The 24,019-nt window shown below is 43.5% G+C and overlaps 1 protein-coding gene across 3 annotated transcripts in view; it reads right to left on the bottom strand.

The window, feature by feature from the left end:
* Window positions 1-7,539: 7,539 nt before the first annotated feature.
* The window catches only part of LOC124616009 (ctenidin-1-like), a 63,719-nt gene continuing 47,239 nt past the window's right edge, over window positions 7,540-24,019 (bottom strand). The window contains exons 1-3 of one of the 3 annotated variants that reach the window (XM_047144224.1): window positions 19,237-19,326; window positions 16,135-16,281; window positions 7,540-8,314 (exon numbers count right to left, since the gene is read on the bottom strand). In XM_047144224.1, the coding sequence (XP_047000180.1) occupies window positions 8,024-8,314; window positions 16,135-16,281; window positions 19,237-19,251 (453 nt within the window). In that variant the 5' untranslated portion in view covers window positions 19,252-19,326 and the 3' untranslated portion in view covers window positions 7,540-8,023. Of the gene's footprint in view, window positions 8,315-16,134; window positions 16,282-19,224; window positions 19,327-24,019 lie in introns of those variants that run through there. The other 2 variants (XM_047144222.1, XM_047144223.1) reach the window with 2 other exon arrangements.

Genomic DNA, 24,019 nt, shown 5'->3' with positions numbered 1-24,019 from the left:
TTGTGTGGGAGTGCGTTACCAGTCAATCTGTTGGACATATACACATTTTCGACCTACCGACAAAATGTGTATATCACAGTCTGAGTCATTATCTCCGGATTATACAGATCTCCAATCGATCGTACTTAGTTTGAAGTAGTCGCAATAGGAAACTATAATACTAGTGCACTGACACGGAGAATGATGATGTGCGATTAATATTTTAATTTACATAGTGGTGAAGGAAAATTAAAAATATAAAAACACATCGAAAGCAAAGACAAGTAATTCACTGCTCGTCATAACACCAAATTATATGTTTTTCGGGACACTTTTATTCGGGGCATACCAGGAATGCAGCCGCAGCATAATTTATAAGAACACAGGGGCACCAATACGGTGAAGTCAGAAAATGTCACTGGATTCCTTTCTCTTCCTATAACGAAAAAGTAAAAAAAACCAAGTTGTGGCGCTTGCCTTTATCTTTCCAGAAATCGAACGCAAATTGTTAGGAAGCCTATGAAAAGCATGCTACCTCTGTACGTCCTAACGATGCAGTCACAATCAAAATCTGTAAGGCCTACCACAATCAGGTGAAGTGAGCATTGAATGTTGACGACAAAAAATTCCAGTCTGTGCATCTCGACGTCCAGTCAACACTTATCCACACTCTTTGGCAAATTTAGAAGACAAACTTCTATGCTCAGAGACAGTTTAATTTTTGTACACCTGTGTACGGAATTCATCATCACGTTGTGCTGTATGCTAGTAGCGATGTCAAGTTGGTTGCGAGAGAAAACTAAATTGAATTTTGATTCAGTATTTTATTTTTAAAATTATGGAAATGTTGTTAAATTTATTTAGCGTACAACGCAAAGTAAATTAAGATAACAGCGAGCTATGCATTTTGAGAGACAGGTTCTTATCATCTGACTATCGTCAATCAGATTTACTCACAATTTTCGAATTAACTGTTATAAAGATAATAGATTTTGATAAAAATCCATATCTTGCTTTCAAATTGTGTTCCTCTATTACCTTCCATCGTCCTACTACTTGTTCACCAGCGAGCGTCCCTTCTCTTCAGCAAAGACTGTGATCGTGTTCACTAGTCACACCAACTAATTGTACACCATTGGTTTGTCAGTTGAACATTAAGTAAACGCCTTGAAATGAGTACAATGAGTCTCAGCTGTTCTTGCCCAAGTTTTTGTCGAAGCAAATATGTACATTCGTTGTCAGCAAAAAGCTCTTATACATATGGTGTGTTTGTAATGTAGATTCAGTACGAAGCTACGTATTAACATTGCTTTATTGTATTTTGTTCGGTAAACAAATGAAACAATTCTTTCATATCCTCTACCTCAGTAAAGTCCATGAACTGAACTGCATAACATCAAAATTTTGTAAATGTGTGTACACAATGCTGTAACTATTACATATGACGAACTGAGCAAGAATATCCAATGTATTCATGTTACGCATGAAAATACTGAATCGACTGTGCTTTTAGTTACTGATCAAATAGCAGTAATATCTATGGAACGAGCATAGCATTCTGCGCTTGTCGACAACGCCATATGGTAATTGTCATGTAAATGTTGGCATAATGTTGTTTGTTTGCTTTGTGCACTAAGACTAACGCATTGATGTTACATGTATTTCAACTACTGTTAGGCATTTATTTATTAGTAACAGCAATCGGTCATGCCACACATTCTCCTGCAGAGAGAGGTTGGCAATTTGGCAATGGGACTCACTGTGGAAACTATGGGTTTTAAATCACTTTTGACGAAAACACAAAATTTACAGAATTTTATCCCATAAACTTGCAGTTTTGTCAACATTTAGGATTGACGCTCACATACCCTTGCATACAGTTTTGCGTCTTTCAAATGTGCTGATTGTTTCGTTTAGCCCGTACTTAGTGAAAAGACTGAGGATAATGATGGTTGAAATTAATAGTGATATGAAACGCTTTTCTGTCACTGGTTATTTTTTACAACAACACATCAGAAATGCCTCTTATCAAATTCTCTCTCTATGTATAGTTAGTTTGTCTTTCACCATAACTGCTATGGCTACACATAATTCTAAATAATTTATGAACAGTTTTAACCCTGGAAATAAAATAATCTCATCCCTGTTTAAATCTGTGTAAGGAAAACTCTCGACTCAGTGCAGACCTTGCGTATTTTAGATTGCCAAAGCTAAGTGGAAAAATGGTTCAAATGGCTCTGAGCACTATGGGACTTAACAACTGTGGTCATCAGTCCCCTGGAACTTAGAACTACTTAAACCTAACCAACCTAAGGACATCACACACATCCATGCCCGAGGCAGGTTTCGAACCTGCGACCGTAGCAGTCGCGCGGTTCCGGACTGAGCGCCTAGAACCGCGAGACCAACGCGGCCGGCAAAGCTAAGTGGAGAACAGGACGGGGCTCATGGTGAGATAATGTGATACTGGACAAAGTGGATCTTGAACTAGCAATTTGTTGACATTAACTGAATATATAACATTAAAGCAATGAATAAAATCATTGTGGTTGGTTGAATGATACTGTTCTGATACTGAATACAGCACACAATATGGTCAGCATAGTAATACCTCTGGGGCTGAAGAGATTGGAGTTTAGCATTAATTACTATCTTGTAAGAGGGACAACCGCAGCCATAAGTAGACATCTTGAATAATAACCTCTTACCCGCTCTTGTAAATAATTTATTTAACGACCGAATTCGTAGCCTAGAAGTCGCATCATCAGGTTAAATATGGCGAACCATGGACGGGGAGGAACATTCGTTTTCTATGAATAAATGACGCAGTCGTGAGGTACGTGGAAAGTATGGGTCCACAGTTCCTCAACAGTGCCACAAATCCAAAGGAACTACAGTAGGCCGAAGATAACTGTTAACCATTAGAAATAGAGGTCCAACTCATCCAGAGCCACATAAATACAACAGAATGCAATGCATGGAGATGTAGGCGGGAAAGCGGCCAGCTATGGACTGGCCACTGATGATGTGGTTTCTAGGCTACGAAACCGATCGTTTTATGAATTATTTACAAGAGCAGCAAAGCGGTTATTGTTCAAGGTGGTAGCACTAGAAAGATTATTAGCCATGTGGGTACTGAGCATGCACCGTTTCACAATGAAAGGAGACGTTGTTCCACATGTGGCTATATTAACGAAATGTTCTATCAGCAGAGCATGGATTTCAACCCGAGGAGAAAGGTTAGAGTTCCATTAAATAAAGCATTGATTCATGGTAACAGCATCTGTTACTAAAGACCCTTATTTTTCCACATAGCTGGCCATGCAACATTCGTAGACTATAATCAGAACACCAGGATTGACTCGCTATGACTATTTTCTCCTCGCTGAAACTAACGAGGACGATTATTAACATTCTGTTCCTGAAAGCTCTGATACTATCAAGTTCCATCGCGTCCTAACCTTCTACCAAAACCAACTTACAATTGGATTTCGACTTAACACACTCAGCTATCAGAGGCTACTTCCTCAGGCACCTTCTTCTCCTCTGTGCTGGCTGCTTACTGCCCGCCTGCCTACCGACTACTGCACTCTACTTCTGACAGTACCTCGCCTTACTTCTCTCCAAAGTGGAATTATGCGTACGCGCTTTCTGGGGGTTGTATCTGACCAGTCCAATGCCACTCTCAAAGGCGCGTATTACTGGCCCTATCAGAACCTGCGAGAAAGCGCAGGAGGAAGACGTTCTTGGAGCCTTCGAAAATAAAAAAATGTTCTCGAACATACTACAAGATTTTGCAGTGAGTCTATGAGAGTGAATGAAACGTCTTCCCTGGCAGAATCAGCGAGAAATCTCACTTCTTAACTCTCGCACGCCATGCGCGTCACGCAGGTAACTCAGGAAGGTACAGGTATTCAATCCGACCGTTATATTTAGTAGGGCGATCCTGGTAATGTGCCACGAGAGCTAACGAAAACTCTCCCAAGCCTCTTCCAGCCATACCTGGAAAGAAAACTGTCTCAGCAAATTGTCCACCTTATAAAACACGTTCCGTACACGGTACCTAACATCCATGGACTTGAGGCTGCTAATCATAGAGGGCAATTAAAATGAAATAAAATACGTGTTGATTCGGCTGTAAAAGAATTGGATGAATCACCAATGTGATACACAGTCAAGTTAACGATATATGTACATTATGTTGGCGAAAGTCATGGAATACCAATAGTATATCGGTAGTATCGCCTACACACGGTATAAAAAGCCGGTGCTTTAGCTGAGCTGTCATTTGTAATCAGGTGAATCATGTGAAAGTGTTTCCGACTTGGTTAGGGTCGCACGACTGGAATTAGGTCTTTGAACGCGGAATGGTAGTTGGAGATAGGCGCATGGAACAGTCCTTTTAGGGAATACACTGCAACAAACGGAAATTTTGCAAGGTTGCTTTTATTTTGTCACAAAATCATATAAACAGGTGATAGCAAAATAGAAACAGTTTAAAGAAAACAGAATATCAACAACTGCAACATGCAGAACAGTAGACGAAAATATTTTTCGTTATTTCTAACTTAATATACTTGAATATACGTTCCGACAGTTGATTAATGTGCTCACTGTGACTATCTCGGGCAGCAATAGAGGCCTGACAACGACGGACTGCGCTGTGAATAATATCATCAATGTCATGTTAATGTCATCAATGTCTTGTTGAGGCAATAACGCCCATTCTGCTCGCAAGTCTTGGAGAGGGGTTGGTGAATGTTGATGTGATGCAACCCGTCTACCTAGCGCATCGCAGACATGCTCAACGGGATTCAAATACGGAGAGCGAGCAGGCCACACCTTGCGCGCACTATCTTCCGTTTCCAAGGTAACATCTACGACGTCCAGCATTATCGTCCATCAGTGCGAAGTCTCGGCGCACAGCACCTAGCAACAACCGCAGATAAGGTCCCAAGACCTCGTCAAGGTATCAGACAGCAGTTAAACCTTCCCGATTCACCCGCACGGTTTCATGAAGAGGTGTTACAATGGTCAACATAATCTACGCCCACAGCACTAGCGATCCTCCTCGAAATCGGTCTCTTTCCACAACGTTCGGATCTCGGAATCGTGCTCCACATTCCCCTCAGATGCGAATCCGTCGAGTGTCGCTCTCTAGACCGAATCGGGACATCTGTGAAAAGGACACAGGCTCACTCTTCGACTGTTCAAGTGGCATGTTAACGATTCCACTCCAGATGTTCCCTCTGAGAAGACGTGTCAGAGGAACACATACAGCAGGTCTCCGGCAATAAAGGCGACTCTGTCCAAGTTAAGCCATCGGGGTACATGATTCTGCGGGTGTTCTGCTTTCATTCTTCCTATGGCCCTCCGCAGCAGAGAATCTGGTAGGTGTCTTCTCTGTGCCATACTGCACCATCTGTGACTGTATACACAGTGATTGTGGATGTGGGACTACCCGACAAACACTACTCCGTTTGATAGATGACCTGATGTCATCGTTGGCGTGGTTTTCCGTTGACCGAAATGCCATCTTCCGTACAGAACACGAGTGTACGGACATCTGTTGGGAGTCTGTATGATTATATCGTGAATGAAACACAGGAGAGGAAACAGCGGTTTGTTGCTCAAATTTTGGGCAGCAGTGTAGTTAGGGAATTCAGTTTTGCGAGAACCACAGTGTCAAGAGTGTGCGAGAATACCAGATTTCAGGCGTTGCCTGTCACAACAGACAATGCAGTAGCTGATTGCCTTCACTTAACGACCGAGAGCAGTCCAGCGTTTGCTTAGAGTGGTCAGTGCTGACAGACAGGCAAGACTGTGCGAAATAGCCGCAGAAATCAAGGCGGGACGTACGACGAAAGTATCTGTTAGGGCAGTGCGACGAAATTTGGCGTTAATGGGGTACGACAGTAGACGACTGACGCGAGTGTCTTTGCTAACAACACGACATTGCCTGCAGTGACTCTCCTGGGCTCGTGACCGTATCGGTTGAACCCTAAACGACTGGAAAACCGTGAATTGGTCGAAACAAAAATGTTCAAATGTGTGTGAAATCTTATGGGACTTATCTGCTAAAGTCAACAGTCCATAAGCTTACACACTACGTAACCTAAATTATCCTAAGGACAAAGACAAACACCCATGCCCGAGGGAGGACTCGAACCTCCGCCGGGACCAGCCACACAGTCCATGACTGCAGCGTCCAAGACCGCTCGGTTAATTCCGCGCGGCGTGGTCAAATGAGACCTGATTTCCTTTGGTAAGAGCTGACGGTAGGGTTCGAGTGTGGCGCAGACCCTGTTAAGCCATGGATCCAATTTGTCACCAAAACTCTGCAAGTTGGTGGTAGTTCCTTTAAGGTATGAGCTGCGTTTGCATAGAATGGATTGGGTCCTCTGGTCCTTAATCGATCATAGATTGGAAATGGTAATGTTTGGCTTATGGGAGAGCGCTGACAGCCGTTCATTGACTTCATCTTCCCATGACAGTCCTCCATGTCACCGGGCCACAGTTGTTTGCGATGGGTTTGCAGAACATTCTGGACAATTCGAGCGAATGATTTGGCCATCCGGATCGCCCGACACGAATATTTATGGGATATAATCTGGAGATGAGGTCGTGTACAAAATACTGCACAGGCAACAGTTTCGCATTTATGGACAACTATAGAAGCAGCAGTGGATCAATATTTGTGCGGGGGAGTTCAAACGACTTGTTGAGTCCATGCTACGTCGAGTTGCTGCACTATGCTGAGCAAAAGGAGGTTCGACACGACATTACGAGGTATCCCATGATTTTTGTCACCCCACTGTATTTAGGAATGGAGTACCGAATTCAACGAACATCCTTCATTGCATTGCCAATTCCAGTGTGCTCTATGGTGTAGGAGTTTTCACTGCTACTGGAGATTTCTGACTGCTGTAACATAAGATTTTTCTCAAGTATTTTTCGAATGTCAAATATGGCAATCGCGGTCTTAGAATACCACTATCCCATTGTGCAATACCTTTCGAACGTCTCGGTTCTTGTAACACAATATGCTTCACATTTTCTACCGGTAGCCGGCCGGAGTGGCCGAGCGGTTAAAGGCGCTACAGTCTGGAACCGCACGACCGCTACGGTCGCAGGTTCGAATCCTGCCTGGGGCATGGATGTGTGTGATGTCCTTAGGTTAGTTAGGTTTAAGTAGTTCTAAGTTCAAGGGGACTTATGACCACAGCAGTTGAGTCCCATAGTGCTCAGAGCCATTTTTTCTACCGGTATTTCATGTGTGTCATTTATAGATGTTTGCTGTAGCTTTTCTCAGGATAGAGAGGGCACTTTCCTCGATATGGCAAACAATGTGAAACACTTGGGTGAATGGTAGGTGGAGAGTGTGTTGTTAAAGTGTCACATGCGTCGTCAATAGACAGTGGAATTGGCGTGAATCGCAGATACTCTTTAAATTCTACGGGTGCACTTATTAAAATCTAAGTAGTCTTATGACGACAAACTGCACCAACTGATAATATTAGCCAGGATTTTGTAACTTGTTAAAAGAGTAAAACCACGTTATATGCTCAAAAATAATTTATTATATGAATGAACTAAAACATGCTTAAAATACATACTAGCTACATAAAGCAGCGTTCTCAGTCTACAGCATACAGAGTAAAACACTTGCGCGGGGCTGTTTCCTCCTCAACGAACCAGGCAATAGCTGTGTCAAAACCAGTACGAAGTCAGAGTCTTTTGCCTAACGAGACAGCTGTCATATCGAGAGCTATTTTCAGCGTTAGCTGATGCTATTGCAAGGAACTTGAGTAGGAAACAAGCGGTGATCCCAGATCCCCACGCTTGTACTGTTAATCAGGCGGCCAGGCAGGGTGAGAGCGCCGCGCTGAACGAAGAGTAATGCGGAGGAGGAGTTAAAACAAAAGATTAATAAAATAATGTAATGTAACATTCCGCGTCTGACTCTCAGTGGGGGAACAAGGGGGTGGTCGGCGAGGGCGGCGCGTCGTCCTGTACAGCGTCGGTGGAGGGGGGTGGTGAGCGCTCACTTCCTGCCGAAGGGCGGCAGGTAGGTGCCCGAGCCGGCGCCGCCGCCGAAGCCGCCACCTCCGAAGCCGCCCCCGAAACCGCCGCCTCCGCCCCCGGAGTACTGCACGTCGGCCACGTAGCCCGTGGCGTCGCTGGCCGTGTAGCGGACCACCTGGTTGCGGCCGTCGGGCAGCAGCACCTGGTACGTGCCGCGCACGTTACCCGCCCCGTCGCCGCTCTCCTGTTGCCCGAAATCGTTGCCCGACGGCGGGTCGCGAACCTGGTACTGGAAGTTGTACGGCTGCGGCTGCAGGGGGATACAAAACAAACGCGCATTTCAGTACGTGAGCCATATCTCGCGTGAATGAGACTATTTATCCTTGTCCAAAAAGTAATATAAGAACGTTACTTAAAAATCCGAGGAATCTTTGTGCAGCTGTGTTGTTCAGTGTCTCTAGTATGCCAGTCAATCGTATCACGTCGCACTTTTCAGTTCCGAGTGCTCAATGAGCACGTAAAGTTGCCTTCAATAACAGAGTGTGATGACTGCGTGCCAGGGGATGGCCTGAGGATGGTACTAAGTCCGAAACCGGTAGCCAGTAGACAATAAATGTATCTTCTTCTTATTCTTCTTCCTTTCTTCCTAGGCCAAAGCCTGTTCCCTTCATTACTGCTCAGTCTACCCTGAGGATGTCGCTCCATCCTTTCCTTCGACAGCCAGTAGTTCTTTTACCAACTTCTAATTTATTTCTTATCATTTTCATAATCTTCCGTTCATCCATTCTGTCTACGTGTTCGTTCCATTCCTGATTTCTCTTATGTGCCCACTTATTAATGGAGTTCACTTTACATCATTTTCTAATGCTTTCACTTCTCTCTCTCTATCTCGAAGTGTCTTCCCTGAAATCCTTCGGAGAATTATCATGTCCGTGGTTTCCAGAAGTCTGTTTGTTTTCAATGTTTCCGGTCTTGTCTCACCTGCATATGTCATTGTTGGATGTTAGGTCCGTCAGTTATGCAAAACACCGTTTTTTCTCAGTACCCTAACATGTTTCGGCACCACTGTGCCCTCGTCAGTGGTTTTTCGTTCACATTGCAGAATAAATAAAAAAAGAAAACCCACTGATGATGGCACAGTGGTGCCGAAACATGTTTGGGTACTGAGAAAAAACGGTGTTTTGCATAACTGGCGGACCTCACATCCAACAGTTTTAACTGCAAACACGGCCAACACAAGGCGCTGCATATCAAAATGATGCATATGCCATAATTGGTCTCACTATTGTTTTGTATATTCTTGCCTTTGCTTCTGTTCCTGTGTCCGTGTTTTTCCAAAAAGTATCATTTAAACACCCTTCCACTTTTTTCTGCTTTTTCTACTAGCTTCCTTTTCGGCATTTCAAAAAATGTTCAAACGTGTGTGAGTTCTTAAGGGACCAGACTGCAGAGGTCATCACTCCCTAGGCTTACATACTACTTAAACTAACTTAAATTAACCTATGCTAAGAACAACACACACACCTATGTCCGAGGGAGGACTCGAACCCCCGCGGGAGGGGCCGCTCGGTCAGTGACATGGCGCCTCTAACCGCGCGGCCACTCCGCGCGACTTTCGACATTTCCACTGCTGGAAAGTTCAATACCAAGATATTTCAGTGTCATTACCTATTGAATAATTTTTCCATCCATTTCCAGTCTGCGTCCAACTGATTCCACAGATGTCGTAAAACATTTGTGTTTTTGAGTGAATGTCACCATATTTATGTTTTTGGCTGTCACGTTAAAAACACGTAAAAGCTTCTGCAGGTTATCGTCGCCGTTTGCCAGCAGCAGTTTGTCAGCATAACAACTGACTTTTACTCCTTCCTCCCCCATTCTACAACCACTGCCAGTCAATAACTTTTTTATCGTCTCGTTCATGACAATATTAAAAAGTAGCGGGTTCAAAGAGTCATCTTGTGTAATACCACTGTTAACTGCTACGCACGTAATTAACCTGGAACCAATTTTCGCCTGGATGTAATTGTTAAAATAAATTTCTTCAACTGTTTTTATTAAGCTGCAAGGAATCACTTGATTTTAGAGCAGGTTTACCACACCTGTTAACTGAATCCTATCTAAGTACTTCTGTGAATCAATAACACAAAGGAAAGCTGGTCTTTTGTGTTGAATGGATTTCTCTAGAACCTTCTAAAATGAGTACTGCATCTGTCCATGACCTACTGGATCTAAAATCACACTGCTCCTCTGCAAAGAAAATAATGCTTTTTATTTTATTTTCTATTATTTTTGTTATAAGTTTAAGGACTCTGCAGATTTACCCCTGTATAGTTGGATGGATCTTTCTTATTTCCTTTTTTGTTCACGAGAATTGTGACACTTGTTCTTCATTCGTTTGGAAGTTTATTACCAGTTATAACATTGTTAACCAGCTTGGTTAATTGTTTAGTTAGTGGATATCCTCCACACTTCAGTAATTCATTGGGTATCCTATCTTTCCCTGGACACTTCCTACTTTTAACAGGCTTACAGCTTCTTCTATGTCTGCATGTGGAATAGTTACTTTGTCATTTACTTGTATACTGATCTCTTCGTTTTCTGGTGATTCATTTTTTTTTTTTTTACCTTTACACAGCTCTGTTCAATATGTAACCCATGATTTCTCATTTATGTAGCTCACTTTCAAAGTTTCATTTAATTCTTTCCTCTGCTGTCATATCATTCTCCAACTTCTTTGCTGCAACCCACAGAAATAAATAAATAAATTGCGACTATAGACTAACATACACTTTTTCAGTGTTGTATAGGTTGCTGTTCCGCCAACAGTATATCGAGAAAGTGTACCGTCTCCCGCTGTGTGTGAAGTTCATACTGCTATTCGATTTCTTCATGTTGAAAGGTTCCGCCTGATTTCCACGCAGCCCGCATAACGTAGCTGTCACGAGTGACAGAAAAGTGTGGCAGTGGTACAGAAACTTTGAAACAGGACGTACGGACGTTCATAATTCTGGAGGTCAGAGAAGGATGCGGGTCTCAGTAGATGATCTTGTTCAGCGAGTGGATCAAGTGAATCGAGAAAATCGTCTTCGAAGGACAATTCATAACAATCGAAGAGGAACGTTATTATTAGGCATTGTCCTTCTTCGCGACACTACTCAGCCACACACTGTAGCGTTTTCAATGGCAAGCGTTTGATCAATCACCAGGGGGGATACATATGTGGCTCCCTCTGATTTTCGTCTCATTGCTTACATGTGGCTAAACGGAGAACATTTTGACACAGGCACCGAACTGACTGAAAAAATTGACCACTGATTTTTCTGAAGAGTGTATTGGAGAGTTCGTACAACGCTGCAGCAAGTGTGTAAGTCAGAGCGGCGGCTGTATGGAGAAGCAGCTGCAAGATGTAGCTAGATGTTGCATATAAAACATTTTTATTTTCATTGTGGTTTCCATTTCGCCACCGATCGGACCTTGAAAAAAATAGCCATCGCACATGGTTTCAAGTATTCTTTGAAGCGAAGTGTGTGCTGATCTGAAACTTTCTGGCAGACTGAAAATTTTGCGCGCACGTCTCACGACCTGCGGTCACATCTTTAATTCTGGTAGTACCTCTCTCCTACTTTCCAAACTTCACAAAAGTTCCCATACGTTTATGTCGTTTCACGTCTTCTTTATCCTTTGCTATTAATAGTAGGTCATTTGAAAAATGTTGCGCACTTTACCTTCAGCGCCAGTATTTTTTTGCCCGGACAGATACCTCCCATTAGTGTAATATTTCTCGCTCCAATTATTTTTTTCTGTTTTGTGGTTACTCAAGAATTGGATCAAATCACTGACCTATCTTACTCTTGTCTGCTTCTCAAATGACTTCCTCTTGATACCTTTAACTTTGGAGATTCCGTTTATGTCTTACATACGAGGTCATGTCTTTATATCTACTGCGAAGTTTGCTAAATTTTTGAGAAACACTCTATCTTACGATCAAGTCACACGCTCCTCATAAATCAAGGTACACAAATGTTCCGTGTTTCTTTACCCGATAGATTTTACTTTCAGAATCCTCAAGATCCAAATGATGTGCGTTACACAGGATCTCTGTTTTATGAATACTCCTTCATGCTCACCCACTGGAAGATCCATCTGTTTTTCTACTATGTTCAATAAGGTCTTTGAAATTATTTCCTTTTAAGAAAGATGATAACGGAATCGCTCAATAGTTTGGGCACGTTCCATCCCCTTCTTATGATTACAAATAAGATGGCACATTTCGAGTTTCCATATAATTGTATACTACAGTTTTTACCGCAAATCATGTCCTTATGCAAGAGGGAAAGCTTCAGTCTGAAAGCAATACTATAAATATGCTTAACCGTATAATGAAATAACTTAGCAATGTCGTTACGTGGAAATTTGAGCGACAGAAGTACCGAACTCCTCGTGACTGAACTTCAGTGAAAGAGTCACTTCCCTTTCGGTACACATCTTCCGTTTAAGGTTAACGTGTAAGACGTCGTTGGCATTTCTGAGATTCCAGCGAGCTCCCGTTTGAGTTGGAGACCTTGCCTGCTCGGTAACTGACTTTCAAAGCTCGTGCCTCACAAAGCGCACTCAGGTAGTTTCCGAGCCATTAGAAGGGAATGATGGGCAGTAGCGGCAGCTGACGGAATGTCTGAAAAGCGCACGTCGTGCCGTGCCATCGCAGCCGATGACAAGGAGGAAACGAGGCTTTAACGACAGCTAGAAAGTAAGACGGACGTCCATGAACTTTCACGCGGTCGCAGAGATGATGCCTTCGCCGCGGGAGTCGCCCAGTTTCCCCAAAAGATGCTATCTGTCATCCGGCTGCAGCCATCCTCCCATCTCGCGCTCACGGCAAAGGTAAACATCCTGGCTGGCAAGCGGATAGACGCCCCTCTCGTGCTGACAAAAGGCCGCAATATGCCCTTGAAGCAGATATTTTCAGTGTTATCTCTGTCATTTCTCAAACTGAATGTTGGGGTTAGAATAAACTAAATAAATAAGTAATTTATCGCTTGATGTCAGTATGGGGTGGCCTGAGAAATATTGCAGAGACAAGCCAATTATTTAAGGGTGTCCGGAATGGGAATGAAAATTCACATGTATGTATTCAGCCACTACCTATTACCGTCTCTAATAAACATGCCATCGTTAGAATGTTACACTATAATATCCCTTACGTGCTTCTGTAGATAACATTATTGTCTTACCTACAAAGCTCTTGTGGCAACGCTGTTCACGGACGTATACTGGATAATTCCATTGCAGGTGGTTCCATCATCATCTTATGCCACTATATCTTTATGTCACATCACTGTGGGCGAAACTGCACATGACGAGTCGTATGGTGGTGAATTTTCCATCAGTTATTCAGTTTCCCACCCGTAGTAACTAATGTGTCTCCAAGCAACATATAACTCTAGAATTCAGAATATATTCAATAATTTCTACGGTGGTACTATATTTTCGCGTTAGTAATGATTCCTTTGCTTTCTAACCCCCTAAAATAACTTTTTTCTGCACAAAAAGTACTCGTATTACTTTGACATCATTACAATTTTTTTTCCGATGCATAAATGCCATAGGACGTGGTAGCCTTCCAAGTATTCAGTAAAGTCAAGCGACTAAACGATGAACGCTGACTCGAAAATAACCAGTGAAAGACTCAACACGGCGCCGGTTTCACGGGACGAGAAATCCATACACGAATTCTAATAAACCATGCAAAAAGTAACATTTCCCTCTGTGGGATCTGCAGTTGTATTCTTGACATATCATTTGACATTCCACCAGATGAATGTCCACGTTTATCTGATATTTTTCTTTTGTATGCAGCGTCATTGAAAACGAACTTCTTGAACGCTACAGATATCAGCTTCATTCTGAAGGACCGAGAACTGAAGCGGAATGGAATCGATCGATTGACTTCCGTTATGCGACTAATTCAGCCTCATCCGGGTCTAAACGTGCAAACAACACAGAAAAATCCCATCCGGACAGGCCTTGAAGGCCCAATGGCACCGACCGGCCACAGTGTCAGCTCTGAGGCGTCGCCGGAAGTGGATGGGCAAGTGACCAGCCGTTGTCAGTTTTCGTCACCCGTGCCGCTATTTCGCAATCAGGTAGCTCCAGATTTGGCCTCACAAAGGCTGAGCGCACCCTTCTCGTCAACAGCACTCGGCAGACCCAGACTGCGACCCATCCAACAGCTAGCCAAGCCCCACAGCGCTTAACTTAGGTGATCTGACGGAAACCGGTGTTACCGCTAAGGCGAGGTCGTTGACAAGTCTAAAGGTAACACCGTAAAACTGCAATCATTTTCTACAGCTTTCTTCTTGAGGTTTATCTGTCCTATTGGGGGCCGAGACAGAGTGAGATAATGCAGTGGTACATCCTGAACTTGCATTCAGAAGGACGGCAGTTCAATTCCGAAACCAGATTAAAACTTTCCTTGGTTTGTCTACTTCGCTTTTAGCAAATGCTGTGATGACTCATTTGACATGGAAAGCTGCAGTTTCACTCTCCTTCCTTCCCCATCCGAACTTGTTTTCCATCTCATGACTGGTCATAATCCACTTATTCAAAGAAAAGGGGCGATTCAGGATTATGGTAATTGTACAGGAGTAAAACTAATGGCACATTTTATGAAACTCTGGGAGAAGATAGTACAAAGATGGCTCTGGCAAGAAGCAGCAATGTGGGTTGAACAGTTAGGATTCATGCCGGAGTAAGGAACAATGCATGCAGTCTATGCATTTCGGGAACTAATAGACAAACACAAGGAGAAGGAGAAGGAATTTCATACGGTTTTAATAGAACAAAAAATGTCCTACGACAGGGCGCCACCGCAATAAATCTGATGAGTTTGAGAGGGGGGGCTGAGGGGAGGGGGGTGAATGCCAGATAGATATGTAGGTCTTATTCAGGACTGGTACTGTGTAATGGTGCCAGAATGCAGATAAGAAGCAGTGTAGGGCTAAAAGACTGCATACTAGCTAAAGTTGAGTTGCATCAAAGGTCTGCATTGAGCCACTATATATATATAAGTCTTGTCATCGATGTACTATCAGGATGAGTTGGAGAGCAAGTTCCTTGGCATCTGATGTTCGCAAATGACATAGTGTCATGTAGTGTCAACTCGAATGAACTAGAAATCAGATTACAAAGTTGGCTAAAAGCTTTGGAAGCAGGGGAGAGAAAATCAATAGGGATAAAACGGAGTATATGTGCTTAAAAGGACAAGGGTAAGAAACCAGTCGGATGAACAGAATTTAAAGAAACCCGATGTCTTTAAATGCTTAGGATCAACAGTGTCTACCGGTGGCAATTCATACATAGCAATAGCTTGTAGAATGCAGGTAGTTTAGGTAAACTAGAAAAGGGCTTCAGGTGTATTGTGCGATAGAGAAATAAATCTGAAGATTACATGAATAGTGTGTACGTTGTAGTGAGATCTGCAATGCTATGTAGAGCAGAGGTAGGAGCATCATTAAGGCGTATTGCAACGCAATGTATACATCCAAAATGAGAATGTTAAGAAGGATGATGTTTTAACTAGTGGCGAAGCCTTTGGCACAATTGTTTTATGACTCTCCATTGCAGGATGTGATTTTAGTGTATTTTACTTCTGATGAAGGTCTATTTAGATATACCGAAACCGTGGTCAAGAATTTTAATAAATCTTTATCCTGCAACTGTTTTGGCTGCCAACATTTACCGTGATGTTAAGGATTTGTAGCGTCAGCAGAGACGAAGGTTCAGAAACAAGAAGGCAAGAGGCAGCGTTAAAGTGACAGCGATATCAAAGAAGGTTCAAGAGAGAGGTCTGCAATGGTATGGTCATTTCATGAAAAGGTACGACCCCTATGTTGGTGAAAGAATTATAGGAATTGTAGTAGAAGGTGACAGAGGAAGATGATGGATGCACTATGTAGGCGAGGAACTGAGGGAAAAACATTTAAGGAAAAGGCGAGGCTGGGACCGAGGAAAATGGAGAAGACATGCCAGGAACGTCGACGAAGGGAAAGAAGTAGAAGAACGATGAGTCGTAGAATTTTGAATCCGTTCGTTTTTTGGACGATCTGTCACAGAAGCCTCAATACTCACCGGGCCTCCGAATCCACCGTTGCCGCCTCCAAAGCCGCCCCCGAATCCGCCTCCGAAGCCGCCGCCTCCGGGACCCCTGCCGTAGCCGACGTCAGCGCGCACCACCAGCGGCGCCGCAGCCAGCATCAAAACGCACAGCACCAGCATCTGCAACACACACACTGCGTTACGCACGTTGCACTTCACTACAGACAGCTGGATTCAGATCAACGCGAGCTCATGTACTCCTAGAGTGAGAATTGCCGCAGTGTATATCAAACTTCAGGTAGTTTTCCACTACCACTCTCTCACCAATTGTAATGATCTGAAACAGGTTACTGCAGTTATTTGTTCTTCCTTTTTTTTACATTTGAACAGCAATCACAAAAAATGAGAAAGCCACTTCCTGGAAACCTGCCTTGGATTTGGAATACTGCCGAGTTCTGGCTTCAGATCCCAAGAAAGAATCTTCAAAATCGCCATACATCCCCGTTCGATCAGTCTCGTGGGATACATTTGCCTGAAACTCTATTATGATTGTCCACTGTGTTGACGCGTTATGAAAGGGCCAGTAGCGGTTCAAATGCTGGCCTGGTCAATTATACTCACTTATACATCTACTTCTATACTCCGAAAGTCATCTTAAGATGTGCGGCGGAGGGCACTTTGTGTACCACAGTTACTTGCTCCCTTTCTCTGTTCAGGTCGCGAATGGTCCACGTGATGAACGATTGTTAGTAAACCTCTGTGTGGGTTAGAATGTCTACTTTCATGGTCTCTTCCGAAGACATACCAACGAGGAAGGAACACGTATATTGGATGACATCTCTAGGAATGTACGCTCTCTGAATGCATACAGCAAACAGCACCGTGGAGCAGAAGACCTCTCTTCCAGGGTTTTCAAGCGCCTGCAGCGTCTGCCACTAAAGCTGAGCAACTCCTGTAACGACATGCAATGCTTTTCTTTGGATGTTCTCTATTTCCTCCAACAGTCCTATCTGGTACGGATTCCAGACTGACGTTCGAAGTCCAAGAGAGTAGTGCGACGGTTCCTTTGGCAGTGCTACGGACGATTTATTCCATTAACTTTCCCACAACGACCTAATTGCATATCACCTCGATTTAAATGCAGATCATCAGGAATCAATAAAATTAGCTAATGAGACAGCATTGTCGATTTAAATATCTTAAATATGTAAAAGTGTTACATACAAGAAGTAACTCATAAAAGGCAATATTCACAGAGAGTAAAACATAATTAAATTATGTCTTTAAGTTGCCTAATAAAAGTAGAAAAAAATGGCTCTGAGCACTATGCGACTTAACTTCTGAGGTCATCAGTCGCCTAGAACTTACAACTACTTAAACCTAACTAACCTAAGGACATCACACACATCCATGCCCGAGGCAGGATTCTAACCTGCGACCGGAGCGGGCACTCGGCTCCAGACCGTAGCGCCTATAACCGCACGGCCACTCAATAAAAGTGGAGCTAGAGATTCCGCAGACATTATAAACCTACAAAACAACGAAAACGCAGCCATTAACCTACATGATAGTTTGAATGTCTGGCAGAATTAAGAGACGTAGGTTGAAAAAAAGGAAGAACATGAGTTAACATCCCGTCGGTGACGATATCATTGGCGTCAGTTGTGTTGGAGGTGGCGTGCCCTTTCATTCTTCCCACCTAGAAAACTTTTCACCCAGTCGACTGAATAGACAAAACTATAGTGATTGTGAGCGGGTTATAATGATCGGATTTCAAATCACTGTAACGGAAAGAAAACGTCCTACGTGGAAAGTAGTCTCTAAACGTAGAACTACCGATTAGAAGACCAACAGGAAATGTCTGGACCGAGCGAGGGAACAAGGTGGAACCTGCTAAGCATCGCAGCTGCTATGGAGGAATGTTGTTTCTCTTTATCGGAGACCACCTGACAACTGAATCACATTTCACAGTCGTAACTTTTATAGCAGTAAAAAAACACGAACATTATTCATATCTTAAGCCACATGTAGTACTAGACTACTGTTCACAACTCAAACGTTTCCCTGGCAACGAAGTACACAACGCAGACTGCATTGGTCACCATATGCCGTGGTTACTCCTGAAGTGAAGTTGCACCCACCGACAAGTCTCAGAGACCACGTGGCCCACTGTTAAGAAAGTTGTTTTGTACCAGCTGTTGGTATATTCAGGCGCCGCGCTTAGGCCTAAGTGACGAGTGCAGCTCAGATGCCGTCAAGCCATCCAGATTTAGGTTTTGCTTAATTTCCCCAAATCGGGTATAGATGACTGCTAGGATGTTTTATTTAAACAGGACAAAGCAAATTCTATTTTTACTCGTATAACAATAAAAATTTATGATTCATTTGCACTGATCTCATCGCCGATTACATTTTACACCCAAATATTCATCCATTTCTTACAAAACGTTGAATTTACTTATAAGAAAATCGTGTCTTAACTAACGTGGATAAAAAATTAAAGAAATCCAAATTATTGATTTTTGGTACGAATGTTGTTCGAAAGTGACTTCGATGTCTTTGCGCATCACTACGCGCTATCTTTTTTTTTTTTTTTTTTTTTTGCGAAGAGGACGGAACTGTATAGCATAATCGTTGAATAGTACTCCGAGAAAAGATATGCAGGAGGGGACAAAACGAGTGATGCTATAGCTGTGCTACATGTTAGTTCTTTCTCCCATGTCCTCAGTTCTCAAAAAACTACTTCTGTATCCGACGTGTACTACAGTTTATGAGACTATATGAACGAAAGTGGACGCTGTAAACTAAGGGCTCATACACAACTCTTCGCTTCCAGTTTTAAATCCAGGTAGGAGTTATGTTGGGATTTTCGTAATAAGTAAATAAATAAATAAAATATAAAAGAGGCAGAAACATCTTAAGTTGATGCTGTTTGTCGCTAACTAACAACAAATTCACCTAGTCATTATTGTGGGACATGATGCGGTGATGTGCGGAGGGAGAATGAGACGTTAAAACCTAACAGGTCGGTCAGACATTTGCGTGACAAGACATTTGTCTACAGAATGACGAAATTCCGTGGAGTTGACAGGGTGTTTGTTTAAACACGGAGGCAATACAGACCCGAATTCTCACCTTCGAGCTAATCATGTCGACGGCTGTCGGTGTCAATCAGAAGAGCGGATGAAGTGCTGCTGCTCGATGTGGTGCTTGCGACTGACTGATGCCCGCCTGCTCGTCTCGCGGAGCTTATATAGCGAACACATTTACGAGCTACCCGAATACCGTACCGCTAGTTCCCAGGGAGACCAGGGCGTGACATTAGTGGATAATTGTGTTAGGATCCGGGAAGAGGGGGAGGGCGGACCTCGTCGGCGGCTCTTAGCGCCGCTTTTTGGTGCATCCGAGGCGCTTCTTTCTTCTCGACGGCGCGGTGGGGGCAGGGGAGGGGTCACGCGGGTCAAGAATGGAACCAGAGCGGCATCCCCGCCGCAGGCGTGATGCCTCTCACTTTATCAGCGGCTGCGGTTGAAGGTTGCGCACTCCGGTTACCCAACGGGGACGCCGCGCCGCGCCGCGCCGGGATGCGGCCCACCCCCACCCACCCGAAAGACCACCTGCCGCTGTCGCAGCCGCTGCGGCTACCGGCCACTCGCTGAGAGGCCGTAATACGCCGCCAGAGCGCCAGTGTCGCAAGGCGGCGACCGCGCCCCGACACCCAGTTCTCACGGCTGTGCCCCGCGGAGCGCTCGCTTCGTCTGCCGCGCGGCGAAGCTACGAGAGCGTCACGACTTCCGCCAGTCGTGGGGCGTAATTTCATTTCGCCCGAGATGTCTAGCTTCTGATAAGTATTTCATCCCGCAAAGCGACAGTCTGTCGCCCAGCCAGAGACACGGCTCTGTGTTCGTCAGTGGTCCAGGTCAAAGAATTTCCATCGGGATGCTAACGTCTACAGGGTGGTCCATTGATCGTGACCGGGCCAAATATCTCACGAAATAAGAACAAACGAAAAAACTACAAAGAACGAAACTTGTCTAGCTTGGAGGGGGAAACCAGATGGCGCTATGGTTGGCCCGCTAGATGACGCTGCCATAGGTAAAACGGATATCAACAGCGTTTTTTAAAATAGGAACTCCTCATTTTTTTTATTACATATTCGTGTAGTACGTAAAGAAATATGAATGTTTTAGTTGGTCCACTTTTTTCGCTTTGTGACAGTTGGCGCTGCAATAGCATATGGCTCCCAATTTCAGAAGAACATTTGGTAACAGGTAGGTTTTTTAAATTAAAATACAGTACGTAAGTACGATTGAACATTTTATTTCGGTTGTTCCAATGTGATACACGTACCTTTGTGAACTAATCATTTCTGAGAACGCATGCTGTTAAAGCGCGATAACCTGTAAATACCACATTAATGCAATAAATGCTCAAAATGATGTCCGTCAACCTCAATGCATTTGGCAATACGTGTAACGACATTCCACTCAACAGCGAGTAGTTCGCCTTCCGTAATTTTCGCACATGCATTGACAATGCGCTGACGCAAGTTGTCAGGCGTTGTCGGTGGATCACGATAGCAAATATCCTTCAACTTTCCCGACAGAAAGAAATCCGGGGACGTCAGATCCGGTGAACGTACGGGCCATGGTATGGTGCTTCGACGACCAATCCACCTGGCATGAGATATGCTATTCAATACCGCTTCAACCGCACGCGAGCTATGTGCCGGACATCCATCATGTTCGAAGTACATCGCCATTCTGTCATGCAGTGAAACATCTTGTAGCAACATCGGTAGAACATTACGTAGGAAATCAGCATACATTGCACTATTTAGATTGCCATCGATAAAATGGGGGCCAATTATCCTTCTTCCCATAATGTCGCACCATACATTAACCCGCCAAGGTCGCTGATGTTCCACTTGTCGCAGGCATCGTGGATTTTCCGTTGCCCAATAGTGCATATTATACCGGTTTACGTTACCGCTGTCGGTGAATGACGCCTCGTCGCTAAAAAGAACGCGTGCAAAAAATCTGTCATCGTCTCGTAATTACTCTTGTGCCCAGTGACAGAACTGTACACGACTGTTCAAAGTCGTCACCATGCAATTCCTGGTGCATAGAAATATGGCACGGGTGCAGTCGATGTTGATGTAGCATTCTCAACACTGACGTTTTCGAGATTCCCGATTCTGGCGCAGTTTGTCTGCTACTGATGTGCGGATTAGCCGCGACAGCAGCTAAAACACCTACTTGGTTATCATCATTTGTTGCAGGTCGTGGTTGACGTTTCACATGTGGCTGAACACTTCCTGTTTCCTTAAATAACGTAACTATCCGGCGTACGGTCCGGACACTTGGATGATGTCGTCCAGGATACCGAGCAGCATACATAGCACACGCCCGTTGGGCATTTTGATCACAATAGCCATACATCAACACAGATATCGACCTTCTGCAATTGGTAAACGGTCCATTTTAACACGGGTAATGTATCACGAAGCAAATACCGTCCGCACTGGCGGAATGTTACATGATACCACGTACTTACACATTTGTCACAATTACAGCTACATCTATCACAAAGCGAAAAAAGTGGTCCAACTAAAACATTCATAATTCTTTACGTACTACATGAACATGTAATAAGGAATGGGGGTTCCTATTTAAAAAAAACGCAGTTGCTATCCGTCTGACCTATGGAAGCGCCATCTAGCGGGCCAACCATAGCGCCATCTGGTTTCCCCCTTCAAGGTAGATGAGTTTCGTTCTTTGTAGTTTTTTCGCTTGACGCTTATTTCGTGAGATATTTGGCCCGGTCACTATCAATGGACCACCCTGTATATACTCCATGGCACCGCATTTAGAAGTTAATTTTCTTCTACGAACAAAATAAATCGCAACAATTATCTTTGTTTTTCCATTTATCGTTTCGTGCCCGAGTCTATGAGAACGGACCCGTTATCGGATCGCTTTGTTGTCCTTCTGCGAGCGCGTGCGCACGCGCGTATCTCTCTCTCTCTGTGTGTGTGTGTGTGTGTGTGTGTGTGTGTGTGTGAACAACCCCTTCCTCAGGAACAGGCAGACGTATCAAGTTGAATTTTTTGTCGCACACAAAGGTCTATAGGCCCTTGGCGCTGCAGTAAATGTAAACTTCTAACTCAGTGCAACCAAAAGGTACGACCATTTATGTCTCGTATTTTGATACTCGAAAGCTCCCTCATCAAACCCTATATCACACGAAAAAAATATTTTTTTGTCGTTTGTTGTCAGACTGTTTGTCTGTTCGCCTGTTAAGATCCTTTTTCTCTGGAAAAGTTCGACGGATTAAGTTAAAATTCATGTCACACACTAAGATCAATAGTTCCTCGGCGGTCTAAAAAATTTAAGCTTTTAAGTCAGTGCAATCAAGAGTTACGGCCATTTATGTCACATATTTTGACACTTGAAAACTCACTCATCAAAACCTATAGGGTACTTCCCGTTGACCTGCAATCATGAAATTTGACAAGAATCGCAGTTTGACAGTACAAGTGAGGGGAAAAAAGTCCTGTAATTGTTAATTCTGAATTATATAACATAACGAATATTTTTTGTCATTTTTATCCGTCTGTTTGTTTGTCTGTTAAGAACCTTTCTCTCTGGATGAGTGTGGCGTATCAAGTTCGGCTTTGCGTCAAATGCTAAGATCTACGGTCCCTTGCAGTTGTAAAACGTTTAAGCTTCTAAGGTACTCCGGTTAAAAGATACGGCCATTTATGTAACATACTTTGATACTCGAAAACTCACTCATCAGTACCTATAGCATACTTCTCCTCGACGTAGAATCATGATATTTTGCAAGAAAAAAGGATTCACAACACAAGTACAGTAAAAAATCCGAAATGTGTTAGTATTTACATCACACAAAAAAATATTTCTCTTCTCGTTTGTTATCCGACTTCAGACTTGAAATTAAAATATTCTGGAAAGCCTTGGAATCTCTGAGACCAAAATCTTGTCCGTATCAATGTCGATAACAGGCACAAAAAGTCGATACCCTCGATTGCCGGAATGGATAAACTGCCTATGCAGATAATTAAGTTTGTACGGACTCCTCAGCTCGCGAGTCCTATTTGAACTGGGATGTGTCCTTTTTTTTTAGTAGGGGGCGTGCTGTCAGCATATAAAACCTTGTAAATGTTCTAAGTATAGACTAATGCGTATTCAGTGTTGTAATTTTATGGTCACTAGTGGCTGCATATAACCGTTACTTAAACAAAACATGAAGCTTCTACTTTGAAAGTGCTTATATGCGTTACTACGTACACTGTATGCAGTCCTCATGAACAAAACTTATCTATAACTTATCTGACCTATCACATGCCATTTATCTCAAAATTTGATCTCTAATGAAGAACACTTATACAGAAACTGAAATGAGTGACATCAGAACATGAATATGATCGAGTGGATAATCACTATTCCCTAAGTGCTCAACGCAATGTTCAATTCAGGTTCGAATAGTCACTTTTGGCTGACACACAACTATGTCTTGCAGCTGCTCGCCTGAAATATGTCACGCTGCTTTGTCACCCCTTACATAATCTTGACATTTGCAATGTAGCCGGCCGAAGTGGCCAAGCGGTTCTAGGCGCTGCAGTCCGGAGCCGCGAGACCGCTACGGTCGCAGGTTCGAATCCTAAGTTCTAGGGGACTAATGACCTCATAAGTTGAGTCCCATAGTGCTCAGAGCCATTTGAACCATTTTTTTGCAATGTAAGATATTGCGCCACTCAATATTCAGTTAACATTAGGATCTTGCGAAATTAAATGTGAGTCCGAAATACTTTTAAATTTTTTTGAATAGCAAGTGAGATGTAAAGGCTCGGTGTCGAAATTTCACTTCAGTTTTGTATTGCTTAGCGGAAACC

Source organism: Schistocerca americana, chromosome 5, assembly GCF_021461395.2.
Source record: "Schistocerca americana isolate TAMUIC-IGC-003095 chromosome 5, iqSchAmer2.1, whole genome shotgun sequence".
Taxonomy (NCBI): domain Eukaryota; kingdom Metazoa; phylum Arthropoda; class Insecta; order Orthoptera; family Acrididae; genus Schistocerca; species Schistocerca americana.
This window is presented reverse-complemented; position numbering and strand designations above follow the sequence as displayed.